At 45.7% G+C, this 17916-nt stretch overlaps 1 protein-coding gene across 1 annotated transcript in view; it reads left to right on the top strand.

Moving 5' to 3' along the window:
• Positions 1 to 2141: 2141 nt before the first annotated feature.
• Positions 2142 to 17916, top strand: part of kcnd1 (potassium voltage-gated channel, Shal-related subfamily, member 1) — a gene marked incomplete at both ends in the record, with an annotated part of 39789 nt that continues 24014 nt past the window's right edge. Inside the window, 3 exons of the mRNA XM_080470395.1 lie at positions 2142 to 2297; positions 4163 to 4408; positions 10218 to 10930. Of these exons, the coding sequence (XP_080326521.1) occupies positions 2142 to 2297; positions 4163 to 4408; positions 10218 to 10930 (1115 nt within the window). The remainder of the gene's footprint in view (positions 2298 to 4162; positions 4409 to 10217; positions 10931 to 17916) is intronic.

Here is a 17916-nt window from a genome sequence, read left to right as displayed (position 1 = left end):
GGCCAGAGACACCTGTTTAGGATCAGGAGTTTGCAGGTTCAATTCCCACAGCAGATACGGAGCAACACTAAAGCTGCCCACCAATTCCTCGGAAGGGTCGATGCAGAAAAAGGAACTTTTCCAAAGGGAATTGATAAAGTTTTGTTTGTTAGTTGAAACACAAAAAAGCTGGAGAGTAAGAAACCTGCCGTGATTACTACGTCACCAATAGTCATCGGGGCAAATTGTTGTTGGAGCCAAAAAAACGTACGAACAATCTCTTATCTTTGGGAATTATGAAAATGCTTCGGGGGCGTGAACGGGTTAAACCTCCTGACGCTTGTCGGACTTGCTGCTGATTCACTGTGAAGCGAAGACAAAGAGACAAAGAGACAAAGAGTTATTGCTCCACTGTGGACGTCATGTAATAAACCCTCACTGTATCCCCTCACCTCTTATTGAGCAGGTTTATTGAGGAATAAAGCCAGACGTGAAGTTTTCCCTCGACGACTCGTCCGCTCTTTAATAAACTGCTGCGGCAGGTGGGCCTTTCAAAATAAAAGCAATGAAAATCAACCGTCAACAAACCTTCAACATGGAACTAATACGGCAGGGAAGTTAATTTAGATCAAATCGGATCCCGAGGAAAGTGTCAGATAGGAAAATCAAGGAAAAGCAAGAAACTTTGATTACGTGTTTGGAGCAACAGGAAGCATGTGAAAGTGTTGAAAAGCTGGATAATTGACCCCTTTTAAGTTAAGTTGATGTTACCTATAGGTGGCGATCAACAAATCACACAAATACTGAGAAATCGACAAATCCAACATCTGGTCTTATTAGATCAAAACGCTTCAGCAGCTCGATCTGGAGCAGGTGTTCGGCCATTGTTGTTGTACACGGCGTCGCGGGGTCATCAGGTCGGGAGGCGGGGCGATGACGTCACCGTCGATTTGAAATGTTCCCTCTCTGGAACCCGTTTAAAAACGACGGTTACATGAAACGGCGATGTCGTGTGGACGGGGCCTGAGTTAAGTTAAGTTAAGTTGGTTTACATTGAATTTAAGTTTAGTCTGCTTAAGTTAACTTTATTGAGTTATCTTAAGTTAAGTTAAGTTAAGTCAGGTTAAATTGCTCTTGATCTGTCCTCCCTTGTCTCCTCCCTTATTCCTTCTTTGTCTTGACAGATTTGTATTTATTGTCCTATTGTCCTCCTTCTCCTCTCCCATCTTTCTGAAACGCTCTTCTTTTTCTCTCATCTGTTTTCTATGACTTCTTCACCTCTCCCAGCCTCCTCCTTCTCTCCCTCCGCACTTCCTTTTATTCTTCCCCTTCTTGTACACTTTTCATTGACGTCTCCTCCTCTTTCGCCTCCTTTTTGACAGTGAGTCCATGTCTTCCTTCCTTCTTTCCTCCTGCTTCTTCTCTCACTTTCTGTCTCTTTTCTGTTTGTGTGTTTTGTGACAGGACGGCCATACATGGACATGTAGTAAGGATGACCTCCTCCTCCTCCTCCTCCTCCTCCTGCTGCTCCTGCTGCTCCTCCTCCGGCACTAATGCCCCTCTGACTCCTGCAGCCTGACGGAGACGCACTCAGAGAGGAGGCGCTCGGCTTTCTGTCGACGTTGCAGCTTCAGGGACCATCATCACAATTTAATAAGAGTTTGAAAGCTGCGGCGCTGCAACACATCCGTCTTCACCCAAGAGGGAGGGAGGGGGGAAAGAGTGAGACGGAGTTAACTCCTTCCTGCCGGGGCAGCCGCCGCCGCTGCCGCCGCCGCCTCTCCCTCCCCACGCAGATACAAACATTCTACTTCCTGTCCGGCTCGTCATGACTTCCTGTCGGGAGACTCGCTGCTTCCTGTCAAGTGGGAGGACCCGCTGAGCAAATTTTAAATTTTTTTTATCAGAAATTTGGAAAGTTGGAATAAAATTTGGAAATCCAACACGAACAAGCTTTTATTCTGAAGGAGGACTCACCGGCTCGTCAGAATAAGAGACAGGGGTCACGCCCATCCGATGCCTTCCTGCCTCCACCTGCCATCCTCCTCATGGCCTGACACCTGACGCCCTCTGACCCCTCCCTCCTCCTCCTCCTCCTCCTCCTCTTCCTCCTCCTCCTCCTCCTCCCCGCTCACTGCTTTTAGGACGGATCCCGATCCAATATGGCTGCCGGCGTGGCGACATGGCTGCCGTTTGCGCGGGCAGCGGCGGTGGGCTGGCTGCCGCTTGCCAAGAAGACCATGCCCAAACCGCCAGTGGACAACTCGTCCCGATCGGACGAAATCCTCTATGTCAACGTCAGCGGTGTCCGGTTTCAGGTGAGCGCTGCCGCCAACTGCGCCAGACTGAGCCACCAAAAGTGGGCGTGGCTACAGATCTATCGATGTTCAAAACATTAAAAAAACATTATGCAGTCGCATAAGAAGACCCATTAAGTTAAAATTACCTGTAGTACTTTAGTTACTAACAAGATAGTTACTGACTATCAATCAAATGAGCATCTTCCTATAACATCCAGATTATAGAGCATCTTCCTATAACATTCAGATTATAGAGCATCTTCCTCCCCTAACATCCAGATTATAGAGCACCTTCCTTTAACAACCAGATTAAAGAGCATCTTCCTCCTCTAACATCCATATTATAGTGCATCTTCCTCCTCTAACATTCAGATTATAGAGCGTCTTCCTCCAGTAACATCCAGATTATAGACTCACAAATTTTCGGTGTAAAGTTGAAAATGATGCTATTTGCTGAACAAAATATTCAAACTGAATGTGGACGTTCTGATATGAACAGACCAAGTATGTTTAAGTACCCCCCCCCCCCCGCCCCTCTACCCCTCCTCCTCCTCCTCTCTGTGGTTTGTTATGGAAAAGTGTATTGATGAGTCAGACGAGTCAGATGAGGAGGAGTCGATAGCGGCCTGCAGACAGGAAGCAGGATCCAGCTGGTGGGCTCATGACAGATTCAGGTGGTCTCTGTCATGTCCAGAGTGCTGCTCCTCGCCCAGACCTGAGGAGTCCAGAGGAGGTGAAGGTTCTGAGGAGCACAGCGACCTGAGACGAGTCATCATGAACTGGGGGGATCAATGATTCCCCGAACAGTCCAGTCCACTGGTCCACAGCCACGAGCGGCTCTGAACCTTGCTGACATCAGCAGATACACAGAACTCTGTTCCTCTCTGGGGATTTATACAAAGTACTGATAAGGCACTGCACAGTCTGCAGTGATCAGCATGGCTGCCTCACCGTGGTTACATCCAGGTTTCAGACCCCGTTTACACAAGGCTTCAGGAAGGTTTAGCGTTTACACAACAGTGATTTGAAAACTGTGTCTGTTTACACAGAAACAGCTGAAACGCTGAAAACGATGTAGTTTTCATACAGGATCCAGTCTTGTTTGTTTTTGTAATGAAAACACACACACACACACACACACACACACACACACACACACACACACACACACACACACACACACACACACACACACACACGCAGTAGAGAACAATAAGCTATAAACGTTAACAATGGGAGAACATGGACATGCTAGTGGATTGTTATTATGATGACTGTCAAAATAAAACTCCCAAGTCCCCGGAGAGACTGGATTCAGAGTCATGACATGATGGAAGAAACACTGTTCTGATTTTCTCTCTCTCTCTCTCTCTCTCTCTCTCTCTCTCTCTATCTCTCTTCGGAAGACTATCAGCGAACCATCAACATGATCCGATGGAGATTATTTGGTTCATGTAAGGAAAGGTACCAGGTTCGGGTCTCCTTGCCACCATATTTCCTGCAGCTATGAGAGGTTTCTGTGAATTTCATCGTATACCTCTATTGGTGCAGGTCGGCCCTTTAACTTTTAATCTATGTACTGAATAAAACCCCAGTGAGTCTTGTCGAAGAGCCAATGAGCCGCCATGTTTTATTTACTGTCATTGACAGCGCGAAGGACCCGGCGCACCAGGAAACACGCAGGTGTAAATGGTCTCATTAACTCATGTCTCTGGGACTGAGAGATTTAGTGTGAACAGTCATGGTGGAGTTCACTGAAGTCCACAGTGTCTTTGTCTGTGGCCGTTTCCAGATGTTTTTCGTGGCTGGGCGCAAAACGATTTGAGACTGTAAATCTGCGCTATGGTGCTATAAAAGTCTCCTGTCCTCTTTGATTGCCGCAGACGTGGAAAAACACGCTGGATCGATACCCGGACACGCTGCTGGGCTCCTCCGAGAAGGAGTTCTTCTACAACGAGGACACGCAGGAGTATTTCTTCGACAGAGATCCGGAGATGTTCCGGCACATTCTCAACTTTTACCGGACGGGGAAGCTCCACTACCCGCGCAACGAGTGCATCCAGGCCTTCGACGAGGAGCTGGCCTTCTACGGCATCGTGCCTGAGATCATCGGAGACTGCTGCATGGAGGTAAACCTGCTGCTTCGGGAAAGACACCGAACTGCAACACCAGGGTCAGTTTGGAAGCAAAGTGAAGCTCTTCAGGAGTTAATCACTTTGTTTATAGACCGAGGAATGGAGTTCAGTAGGAAAACAGCACAACGTTTCCAGTTTAGTTCTCCATGCTGCTCCTCTCGCTCTCCTACTGGAAACATCTTTTTTTACTTTTGCTACTCAACCATTATTTTCTGTCCATGGTAACGGGGCAATTTCTGGAGCTGGTGTCAGATAATACAGATACTATCAGGTACCTCTGGTACTGAATTAATTGATAGTATGAAAACTTCCTCAAGTGTTACATATCATTCCAACTCCACTGCTTTAAAGGGCTCAAATTATGCAAAATGCATTTTCTAAAGGTTCTCCAGCAGTACTAATCGTCCCCATACCTGGACTGACGCCCCAGAAGTGAAGACAGTCTGTCCTCTCTCTCCCTGGCTTGTTTCAGTTTTTAAAAAGTGTGTTGCTCCGACCAGCCAATCAGAGATCAACCCTATTAAATGTCATCGGGGGTTTAACCAATCACAATCAAGGTAGGCCGTCCCTTTGACTCCTCCCACAATCAGGCAGCTCTGCTCTGGCACATGGCACCACGAGAGGAAGTACTTCCTCCTCTTCCCAAGATGGGCATGTGTGGGCGGAGCCAGTCCAGCTCACACAGACACAGCAGATTCTGAATGCAGCTCCTATGATCCAATATTCAAATGACGAAAATCAAGGAAGAGCTAGAAACTTAGAATACTGAAGGTTTCTGGACCGAAGAGACCAAGAGGAGGAGTTGAAAAGAAGGAAAATATGATCCCCATTAAAAAGACATAACTTCCACTGGTCCTCCGTTAATCTGTCCCTGCAAACTACAGGCTGGTGGCTGAGCTTCCTCATATTCCGAAGGTTTTGGAAAATGATAAATGTTCAGTTGCAGTACTTTTGGACCTCAGTTCAGCTTTTGACGCCGTGGTTTCTTAATACCGACTGTTAGGGGCAAGTGTATCAGGAACGACCTCAAATAGGTTCTTCTCTTATTGTCTTGTGGCATTCCTCAGGGTTTTGTTCTGGGCCCGTTATTGTTTTCTTTTGTATGGCGAAACTATAAATATATGTTTGTCATGTTTGTTCCAGCAGCATTGAGTCACATTCTGCTGCAGTGTATGAAGTGTACCACAGATTAGATGACAGATAATGTCCCACAGCTAAATGCTGAAAATCCCCCAAAAGAAAAAGCAAAAGTAAAAACCGGGATTGTTTTCACTCATGTGAATATGCCGCCAAGCGGAGGTCTGTCGTCTCCAGAGCTGAACTCGAGATTATTCTGGTGCTTTTGTGTCTTCTCGACTTGATCACTGTCATTCATTATTCACCCGTCTTGAAGGCACGTGTTTGAACCGTCTGGTTCAGGATTCTGCTGCACCACTTCTGACAGGAGTTCCCAGATGGCGTCTTACGACACGGCGCTAAAGCCACTGCGCTGGCTTCCAGTTCATTTTAGACCCGTGTACACAACAGTGTTTCACAGAGACGGAGTTTTCAAATAGATGCATTTTCCCCTGTTGACACTCCGACTGAGCATTTTCAAAAAGTGCCACCTTGGGAGCTGTTTTAAAAAAAATAAACCCTGCATTTTTAGTAGGGATGGGTACCGAATTCTGTACTTTTATAGGTACTGACCCAATTCCGTCGGTATTACAGAGTACCAATTCATGTAAAATCAAACGGTGCCTAAACGCATCCTTGTGACTGAGGGTTGGCGATTTTCCAAGCCGGACTTGAACACAGCATCACTCGCACAGAGCTTCAGATCTACCATCACAGTTCTACAGCCCTACCATCACAGTTCTATAGCCCTACCATCACAGATCTACCATCACATTGTTTCTAGAGCGGAAAGTAATTAAGTACATGGAGCTGGGTTTTAATTTGAGCATTATAAAGAAAAAATGCTGCGTAATTGTAGTTAAGGGTTTTTACTTTGTTTTTGTAACATCGCAGTTGTTTCACAAATTTCTTCAAACAGTTTACATGATGAGAAAGAAACATGCTAAATTAGATAAATTTTACATATTTTATTACCACATAAACACACAAAAGTACAGAAAATCGGTACCGTTGAGTACCGGTATCGATTCCCAGGTATCTGTACCGGATGTCGGTACTGTATCGGTACCGTATCGGTTCAGATGTGAAAGATACGCATTCCTAATCCTCAGCGACTCTCAGCCCTGTAGTTGTGTAAATAGACGTTGAAAACGCAACTAAAGTTTTGCGTTTTCACTTGGAACCATGATGTTATCAGGCCCACGGTCTGTCCTGCGTGTTTTCCGAGCGCTACCTGGTCGAACACGTGCGACTTTGAGGCGATCTGAAGTTGTTGCTCGTCACTTTTGGAAGCGTCTCTGAGTGCAGCTGAGCGACGGAGACTTGCCGGAAACATTTTACAATCTTGCAGTGATCTAGTTTTGTCCATGTTTAAAAAACTCTTCTGGTTTTATCTGATTACTGTGAAGCACTTTGCGATATCTCAGATCTTGAGAGGTCCAACTCTTCAATCAAGTTTTTAAAAACGCCGCTCCACTTTCCCTGGTACCATATCAGTTCTCGTCTCTGGTAATGGAAATAATTGCCCCCCCCCCCCCCCCCCTTTGTTTGTAGACAGTTTTTCACTGCCTCAGGTAGGTACTGGATGGTACTTTGCTACGTCATATAATTGAGGCTCTTCTTGGTATGTGGCCTTCAGTACTGCATGCTGTTGGTGTCTATGGTACTGATGGGGATTTCTGGCTTTCAGTACTGGACCCAAGCTGTCCAGTGACATGCTACTAATCTTCCTCTGGTACTGGAGATGGCTGTCTAAACTTTTCATTAAAGATTTATTTATCAATGGGCGGTGAGGAGGTGTGAGGGGACATTGTTTCAGATAATGGACCCTGGACTGTAGATGATCTGGTTGTGGGTATGATTTATGTTCCTATGGTACTGGATCTGTGCTGCCTCTGGTACTGGACACCATTTTTGTGACTACATGCGGCTCGTCTGGCTCTTAACCGGCTACATCCGGTATCTACAGATGGTTCTTTGATGACTCTGGTAATGGCAGCAGGTTTAATGTACTGGAGGATGTAGACATTGTGTAAAAATACAATGATGTTTATCTTTTCGTCCCTCCATGATCTGTCCTGTTTTTTTTTGTTTTTTTTTCTAGGATGATGCATTCACTGTTTTTCAACATGTTTAGCTCTGTGTTTTGGGTTTTTACAAGCTATTTTCCTGTTAGCGTCGTCAGCTGTGACCTTTGACCTTTCGCCTTCTTCCCCCGGCGTGCGGGTTCTGGCGCTGCGGCGCTCATTAGGAGTTGAACACGGCGTCGTTAAGCCGTCATCAGGCTGAGAGTTGTTAGCGGAGCGCCGGCGTCCTTCACCTCATCATCTCGCTGCCTTTTTTCTTTTTTTCATGGCCGCCAATTTCTCTCAGTGATTTCTGTAACGAGCCATAAACAAGTCATTTGTTTCAGCACAACAAATCAGCCGCCGCTCCGCCGAGGCCGTCAGTGCTGTGTTTTTATGGGCGAGCTGCCCACCGACTCGCCGCCGAGGGACTCTGAAACTGACACTGAATCGACGTCCGCAGCCTCCAATCCGTGGTCGTCTTTTTATACCCGACACGTCTCCCACCACTTTTATTTTTAGCCCTCTCGTAATTTCACACTGCTCTCTCCATTCTTCTTCTCTGATTCAAAGAGAAGAGCGCAATCGTCTTCGGCTGATGACTAGATTTATTCTTATTCTTCCAATTTATCCTGATTGTGATCACGTCTGTAGAAGAGCTGAAGATGTACAATGAGTTAGAACTTCTGCAGTTTTTTTTTTTTAAGATCACATCAACTTTTAATATCTGTCAGTTCTTCAGTGGTACTGGGTTGTTTTGTCCTGAGAAGCTCATGCTACTAATGTGTGACATGCCCCTGAATCTTTACCTTTGGAATATCGTAACCCGACAAGACTCAGATTCATCACCAACAAGAAAACAAGCTTAAAGCATCATATTATGCAAATCTAATTTCCTAAAGGTTCTCCAGCAGTACCAATTGTCCCCATACCTGGACTGACGTCCCAGAAGTGAAGACAGTCTGTCCTCTCTCTCCCTGGCTTGTTTCAGTTTTTAAAAAGTGTGTTGCTCCAACCAGCCAATCAGAGATCAAACCCTATATAGTGTCATCGGGGGTTTAGCCAATCACAATCAAGGTAGACCCTCCCTTTCACTCCTCCCACAATTAGGCAGCTCTGCTCTGGTACATGGCACCACGAGAGGAAGTACTTCCTCCTCTTCCCAAGATGGGCATGTGTGGGCGGAGCCAGTCCAGCTCACACAGACACAGCAGATTCTGAATGCAGCTCCTATGATCCAATATTCAAATGGAGGAAAATCAAGGAGGAGCTAGAAACTTAGAATACTGAAGGTTTCTGGACCGACCAGACCAGGAGGAAACATTGAAAAGCTGCTGTATGACTGTATGAAGATTCATGAAAAGTTCGCTAGTTGACAACACACTAGTGTAGCTATTCTAACTCTCTTGAAGGCATTTCTTTACAAGTGGTTTGTGAATCGTCACAGAATCATCAGGAAGGGTGGCTGAAAGCCGAGGGGTCCTGATGGCAAATCCCTGGTCACCTTTAGATTCCTGTCTCCTCCTGGAGATGTGAGGCAGCAGATGGTCAATACTGCTGAGCAAGCAACTTTATTAATATAGCTCTTTAAATTAACCACGGTGGACCAACGTGCTGCACAATAGAATACATGAGATGTAAAAATGCACTGAGCACGCATTATAGAATAGTTAAAAGATACACATAATACAAATAAAACAAAGTAGTTGAAACAAAAGGAAAAAACCTTGGTAGTATAAAGACATTAAAAAACTAGAGCTACACTCGGTAGAGCGCAATCCGTCAACAAATGCCACATTTGTCTGCAGAACCAAGTTGTCATTGCTAGAATTTTAGCCACTAGCTTATATCGATGCAAACAAGCCTGTCAGGTAGCAAGAGCACTGTCCGAAACACTGAGCAGGGAGCGTGTCCATGGCAACGGACGTTGATCTCCTTCGATCTCCTAACTGAGTTGTCTCTCCCACCCGCTTTGTATGGGACATTTTGTCACAGTTTTTTGGGATTTATTCGGAAACGGCTAGCCGTTAAAATCCCCAAATCGAATCGATTTGTGCTTGGATAATGACAAATCGTCCCTGAAGATTTCATGCACTTCAGGTTAATAGTTTTTGCGAAAACTTGGTAAAATACATACATACAAACCAATAAATACACGCAGACAAAAACATAAACTTCTGAGCCAACTTCATTAGTCATCCAACTTTCATTGGCGACGGTAATGATAAAACCACGGAGAGTAAAAAGTCAACTAAAGAGAACAGGTTGGTTTTAAGATCCGTTTTAAAAACAGGCTGATCAGGGGCCGTCTGATGACGTTCCACAGCTTCGGGGCGAATGACTGCGAAGTCGCGTTTGTGATTAGTTTTCGTCCGTCTTCCGAGCAACTGAGCTGAGAGAGCGAGTGGGGGTGTAAGCATGAATGCAGTCGACAGTTCATGTTTTCTAAGTGAGAAATTAAGGGATCTTTCAAGTAAAACCAGAACAAACCAGCTTAAAACCGTATAAAACCAGATTTAAACTAGTTAAATAGTCCAAACCAGCCTCAGTCCGACTTCAAAGCTGCTCGTGGTAGCCGGACTCAGGGTCTAATTTTTGTCTCTGTTGGTCTCCCTGTGTAGGAATACCGCGACCGGAAGAAGGAGAACCAGGAGCGTCTGGCTGAGGACACGGAGGCCAACGAGGCGATGGACGCCCCCCTCCCCCCTCACAGCACCTCAAGGGAGCGTCTGTGGCGAGCCTTCGAGAACCCGCACACCTCCACCATGGCGCTGGTCTTCTACTACGTCACCGGCTTCTTCATTGCCGTGTCCGTCATTGCCAACGTGGTGGAGACGGTCCCCTGCCGGCCCCTGAAGGGCAGCGTGAAGGACCTGCCGTGTGGCGAGAAGTACCAGCTCGCCTTCTTCTGCATGGACACGGCCTGCGTGCTCATCTTCACCTTCGAGTACCTGATGCGGCTGTTCGCCGCGCCCAGCCGCTGCAAGTTCATGCGCTCGGTGATGTCGGTGATCGACGTGGTGGCCATCATGCCCTACTACATCGGCCTGGTGATGCCCGAGAACGAGGACGTAAGCGGCGCCTTCGTCACGCTGCGGGTGTTCCGCGTCTTCCGGATCTTCAAGTTCTCGCGCCACTCGCAGGGCCTGAGGATTTTGGGCTACACGCTGAAGAGCTGCGCCTCCGAGCTCGGCTTCCTGCTCTTCTCCCTCACCATGGCCATCATCATCTTCGCCACCGTCATGTTCTACGCCGAGAAGGGCACCAAGGGCTCCACCTTCACCTCCATCCCGGCCTCCTTCTGGTACACGATCGTCACCATGACAACGCTGGGGTGAGTTATCTCAGAGTCTTTCAATCTCGTGCCGCCGTTTTCTTTTCACAACCACGGCAGGAGGAGAAACTCATTAACTTTAACTGACATTAACATATTCCTCCAGAGCAAAACATACTATTTTTTATCTGCTCACGACTTTATGTAAAATTGACTCAATTCACACAACAGAACCTGCAAAATTTGACATTTACATCTCGAGTTTCTAAGACGAAGCTGTCGCTGCTCACGGTGAACTTTACTGAGTTGTGATTGTTGGACATTTCCACTCAGGAAAATGTTCTCGTTCAAGCAGACGACACACAACTGCGTGTTTCACGGTTCGTCTTGAGAGTCGCACAGGATTTTCAAACTACTCTTCTTGGATTTATTTTTAGCGCGACGTCGTCAACACTAATCAGTGTGCGGATTGTGTTTGTGATTTTGCTTTAGCGTTTGTTAAACGACTGTTTGAGGAAAAAAAAGAAAAGAAAAGCGAGGAGGCGTTTTTAATGGAGCTGTTCATGTTAACTGTTGTAACTCTTCAGAAGTGGTCGCACGTTGTTCAATTCACTTCCAGTTCTTTTTCAGCCTGAAATCTACTCGGCAATATCCGAGAACAGCCACATGGTGGTTTTAATGAGCTGATGATCAATTAGTAGTTGGATTGGTTTGAAGGTTGGTGGTTCAATCCCTCATATTCTCCTCTGTGTATGATAGTGTGGCTTTCGCCATCAGAAAGCGAGTGTGTTGATACGGTTGAAGTGGTGAAAAGGACGGTGTCGTCTGCAAACAATATAATATAATGGGGGGGATGTCGTCATTTTTAGAGATTATTCCACACAATGTCACAATGACTTTTTTCCTGTCAAATAGTCGGTCCACTGCTGCAGTTGCAGAGTTTTGACTGCTGGAAGTCTTCAGAGAAATCCACACTTTTCTGTTCGGCTTCAAAAACTTCTTTCAGCTTCGTTTCTTGGACCGGCTTTATTTTCCATGTGAGCACGCCAATCAACCAGGATGCAGAATATTAAGCTTGTTTCTTTCTGCTTTGGCTTTAAATAATGGTGTCATCCTCATAAATGAGTGCTAATGAGGGGAAAATCACTTTTAAATGGTTCATGTAAATGTTTGAGGGTTTGTTCCGCGCTGTTAGAGGCCAGGTAGTCTCCCCCGGATCCTGGACCAGGTTGGTGCAAACAGAGAGGAGGACTCTTGTAGATAGTTTTTTATTGGGTATCCCTTCTGATCAATACATTTTAGTCCGGGACCGCCCCGGACAAGTCCTGAAATATCTAAATCTTTTGATACAACCAGGATCACTGTGTTTCTTGCTTTTCCTTGATTTTCCTCCATATCGGATCATAGGAGCTACATTCAGAATCTGCTGTGTCTGTGTGAGCTGGACTTGCTCCGCCCACACACGACCATCTTAGGAAGAGGAGGGAGTACTTCTTCTCGTGGTGCAATGTGCCAGAGCAGAGCTGCCTAATTGTGGGAGGAGTCAAAGGGAGGGCCTACCTTGATTGTGATTGGCTAAACCCCTGATGACACTATATAGGGTTTGATTTCTGATTGGCTGGTTGGAGCAACACACTTTTTAAAACCCGAAACAAGCCAGGGAGAGAGAGGACAGACTGTCTTCACTTCTGGGACATCAGTCCAGGTATGAGGGACGATTAGTACGGTTGGAAAACTTTTAGGAAGTGAATTTTGCATAATATGACTCCTTTAAGTCGACAATCTCCTCCAGTGTTGTCGGTCGGTGGCAACTTGATGACATCTGTGTCAGGAGTCTTGGCCTTTCTGCTGTTCTGGGAGTCACAGGAAGTGACTTGGCCATTATTGATGAAGTTATAGAGTGTTAGTTATCTGAAAAAGGTTCATTTTTGATTTGAGTTAAAATGATTTTAGGATAAAGTTTGTACATAAAGTCGAGGGAGGCCTGCTGAGGAAAAGCTTAAAGCCACAATGAGCAGAATCTCTGCTGAAAACTGAGCTGAGTCATCATTCAGGTGTTTGTATATTTTACATTAATCTATTTTCATAAACTCCAGTACTCCAATACTTCCAGTATTTTAAACGGCGTCACAATGTATAATGTCGACATTCCCACTAACAGGCTTGGACTCGGTGTGTCCTGTGGTTTCCTTTTCGTCTGTCGACTCTCCAGTGTTCACACCTGTGTGGCGCCACCGCGTCCAACTCCGCACAGATTCTATTTGGCCCGCTGATGGCTCTGAATCCCGTCGCTATGGTAACCGGGCAGCGTGCGCTCGGTGTCAGGACGCGGATCCGTCATTGCTGCCGTTGGTTTCCACGGCGAGCCGAGCTGAAGCCTCCCACTCGCTGCTTCTCGAGTACGGCGGTGTATCTTCACCCCGCGGCCGCCCACGCTCACGCTGCTGCCGCCGCCGCAGCCGCTGCTGCTGCTGCTGCTGCTGCCGCCGGGAGGAGGATGGTGATGAGGAGGAGGATGATGAGGATGAGGATGCTCTTCAAAGAGCTGCTGGAAACATGAGAAGTGGAGCGTGAGTCAGGAAGCTGCAGGATGACGGTGAACTCCTCCTACCTGTCTGAATGCGGAGCAGCAGAGTTCACAAGGTGTGAATGGGAGAGCGTGAATGACTCAAAGAGCCGGCCGGCCGTCGTAGTAACGCGCCGCCGCCGCCAGCCGCCGCCGCCGCCGCCGCCGCCATGCAGGCGCACGGAGGAGTTCACAAACCGCTTTTACTCACTGATATTAGTTTCCGTGTGCGAGGACGTGCGGACAGATTTCACTGCTTTACGGCTCTGGGACATGCAAATCAGTTCCTTATAGTTCCCGTTTGTTATCGACTGAAATCTTCGTCTGTGTTCAGACCCACAGTGACGGGACTGATGCTGCATCTAAAACAGTTTTCATTCTCTGTATTTATTAAGCCTGTCAAATCAGTATGGTTTGAAAAACCATTCATGGGGTATATATTGTGCTTTTTTTTCATTTCTTTAGTTTAACAATATTAAGGAATTAGTGTGTGTAGTAGTGGACAAGTAAGGTAGTTGTAATAATAAGAATAATAATAACAATAATCCATTTTATTTCTAATGCACTTTTCATAAAGAAAGGTGCTACAAACACAGTAAATAAGAAGCATCACAAACACCTAAAATTAAACTTTTAGTAAAGTATTCAATCCAAAGGTGGTGACAACCTAATCTTGGAGCTGGTGTCCAGATTATAGAGCATCTTCCTTCTAACTGATGTACCCCCCCCCCCCCCCCCCCCCCCCCCCCCCCCCCCCACACACACACACACACACCCTCCTCCCCTCCCCCGGCTCAACTCATTTGTTTCATTTCTTGGCTTTCTTCTTCTTCTTCTTCTCATGGCGCTGCTGGTTTATTGCTTTGCTGCTGTGTTTTATCGCTGCACAAATAAACCGAGAGTGAAATGATAAAGCCGTTGCAGCCTTTTCCAGAAGTAATAAACATGAGGAGGAACATGGAGAGCTGCCGCAGACTGTTTGTGTCTGGACCTCACTTATTTTCTCTTGAGGAAAAACCCTTCAGACATGAATGATCCAGAGTCTGCACAGCGAGTCATTTTAGGTTTTAGTTGAAATCTGACTGTTAAAGGACGGATGTGTTGGATTTGAAAACTTCTGGAGGATTAAAGATGCAGATCAGTACGTAGTAGAGAGCCTACAATAGCCAAGAAACCTGAATGAGCCTATCTGGAGCAGAAACTTTGAACATAATAATCCCTTTAATTTGAACCAACAGTAAGGAGGTTTTTATATATATATCGCCCTCTAGTGGCTGTAACAAAGTGGACAAAACAAGTTGTTTTTATTATTAGTAAATGTGCAGTATCATGGCTCTATTTTCAGATGCATGTCGCCCTCTAGCGGCTGTAACATGTATGACAACAGCAATGTCTTTCAGGGAAATAATCTGTCTTCTTATTCTTCTTCATGATCTGAACACTCAGATCATTACTTTAATCTCGTGAATTTAAAGGAGAACCTACAGAGGCCACAAAAACTCAGTGACCGAAAAGAGCACCTCTTAGTAAAAGTAGCAGACCATGTTTATTCTGGTTCCTGTACTGTAGTAGGTACCTGAACCACAGACAAAAACTTACTTGGACTCTCGGTCACCCTCGAAAGCATCATGTCCATCCTCACAAACATAAAACTGAAGCGACAGTAAGGTTCTGTTTGTTATTCAAAGGGGAATTTGAGGACCTGTGACCACCAGAGTCTAGCTGATCTGAACTATACTCTGGAAGCACAGATCTACACCAGCAGGAGAACGTGAGGCGGAGAGCTTCAGAGAGACGACGGTATGAGTCCCATCAATAGCCTGCCATCGACCGGCGCTCTAACGAACCTCTGATCTATGCTGCTGGAGCGGCAGGCAGGCAGGCAGAGACGGCAGAGACGCAGACCTGGAGCTGCAAATCTGAAGAGTCTCCGTCAGAACCAATGAGCCGTGAGCCTCGGCAAAGATTTGTTGAAGAGTAAACTGAAGAAAACAACATAGATTTCAATTGTGCACTCTGACAAACCATAAAAAAGTCAGCCATGTTTGTAGTTCTTTGTCTGCGACCACCTTTAGAGCTTGTTTTCCTCATATATATATATATATATATATATATATATATATATATATATATATATATCTCCTGCATGAGATGGACATGGTGTGTGCGTGTGTGTGCGTGTGTGTGCGTGCGTGTGCGTGTGTGTGCGTGTGTCTTTGTTTTTCCTTAGACTGTCCACAATAGACCATCTTTTGTCTCCCCGTCGTTCTTAAAAAGTTTCCCGTCCATGTGACGCCATGAAAACTACTCAATGCGGTGTAGTACATATGCCAGGCCTATAGGTGGCGCTGTAACGCTGCCACAGAAATACACCAAAAACAGAGAAGAAGACACGGAACACGCAAGAGCAGAGGAATCGACAACTCCATCATCTGCTCGAATTACACCGACTACAATCAGCATGTTGTGCAGCTCCACCTGGAGCAGGTCGTCGGCCATGTTGTTGATGTTATGTGACGGGTTGGGAGGTCATCGGGTCAAGAGGCAAGGCGTGAGGCATGACATCATCGCTTTCAGCAAATGTGCGTGTTGCCCGTCCACACGTGAAAGCCGAGGCGACGTTTTCAGATCTCTCCACTCTGGAACATAATTTTAAAACAAGCCAGTTTTCAGGCTCCTGAAACGCGGCGCCGTGTGGACGATGGGACGGAATCGAGGCTGTTACAGGAAATGGTGTTGTCACGTGGACGGGACCTCAGGCCCCGTTTTTGTGGTGTTCTGGCGGTCCGTTTACAGGACAACGATGTTCGGAGCCACTGAGATCACAACTTTTTGGAAACGGCTCCCAAGGTGCAGCTTTTTGAAAAACGCTCAGAAGACAATACAATATAAACAATAACAATCGGAGAAGACACGGACATTCTAGTGGACAGACGACCAAGTTGGATTGTTTTTACTGTGACTGTCAAAATAAAACTACCAAGTTGGATTGTTTTTAAGGTGACTGTCAAAATAAAACTACCAAGTTGGATTGTAATTACAGTGACTGTCAAAATAAAATAACCAAGTTGGATTGTTATTACCATGACTGTCAAAATAAAACTACCAAGTTCGATTGTTCTTACGTGACTGTCAAAATAAAACTACCAAGTTGGATTGTTATTACTGTGACTGTCAAAATAAATCTACCAAGTTGGATTGTTATTACGTGACTGTCAAAATAAATCTACTAAGTTGGATGGTATTACAGTGACTGTCAAAATAAAACTACCAAGTTGGATTGTTATTACCATGACTGTCAAAATAAAACTACCAAGTTCGATTGTTATTACGTGACTGTCAAAATAAAACTACCAGGTCCCAGGAGAATATGGACTGAGAGTCATGACTCCACGAAGGAAACATTGTTCCACTACTGAGCATGTGCAGAAGAACTAGTTTCCGCCCGTTTCCATGACAACTGAGATGGAAGGTTTTCAAAAAGTTCCACCTTGGGAACCGTTATCCAAAAAGTTTTGTTTTCAGTGTTTTCGAGCGCTGTTGTCGTGGAGGCGGATTTTCAAAACAATATTAAGTATTTGTGTTTTCCCTTGAAAATGTAACGTAAACAGGCCTTAAGCCACGATGGGTTTTCTTCTTCCATCTCGTCTTTGATAGACAGTCGGAACAGAAAAAGTGTTGAGGTGAAGTTTTTTGAACATGGTGGTGTTGTTTTGTGCAGTTGGTCAGGCCTTCCTCACTCTGAAACTCCTCATCTTCGTCCATGTGCTTCACTTCATCACTTTCCTGACACTGATTCAGTGACCAGTCATTTTTTTTTATAAATAAATGACAAACTCCTGATAAAATGTTGTATTTTAAACTTATGTCCTTTTTTTTAATCTGATTTAATCACGAGAAATGTGTGTAACATGAACAATACCGCCTTCGTGACGAGGCTAACTGAAGTGTCTTTTTTTTTCCTCTTTATTCCTGAATAACTCGATCTCTCATCCGAGTGTCTTTTCTCTCGGGGCATGATGAGGAAGTGAGTCCTGCGGTTGTGTAATAGGTCACAACAGTATAATAAAAGGTTGCAGCGTGCGGCTTTGTATCGTATCAGCAGCAGCGTGACATTTAACGGCGCCGCTGCCGTTATGTAACGTGCTAATTATCAGGTGCTGCTAATCACAGGATGCTAATAGCGACACGGCGCCAACACGGAGGCGCGGACAGCGGGAAACCGTCGGCCATGATCTATTGAGCGGGACTGTGGAGGACGGCTCTCAGCAGAAACTACCAACTGTTTGGACTTTCATCTGCTTTAATCCTCTCAAAGTTCATCCAGCCGCCAGCGACATCGGGTCGACTCCGTTTCACCTGAACGGGTTCACTCGGGTCAGTTCAGGACCGGAGAGTCATCACAGTGGAACAGGACCAGTTTAATGGGTTTCTAATCTGTTTGGGTTTAGATTGGATTCACACTGGTTTAAGCATTTAG

The sequence above is a fragment of the Lipophrys pholis genome, assembly GCF_963383615.2.
Source record: "Lipophrys pholis genome assembly, chromosome: 8".
NCBI lineage: Eukaryota > Metazoa > Chordata > Actinopteri > Blenniiformes > Blenniidae > Lipophrys > Lipophrys pholis.
This window is presented reverse-complemented; position numbering and strand designations above follow the sequence as displayed.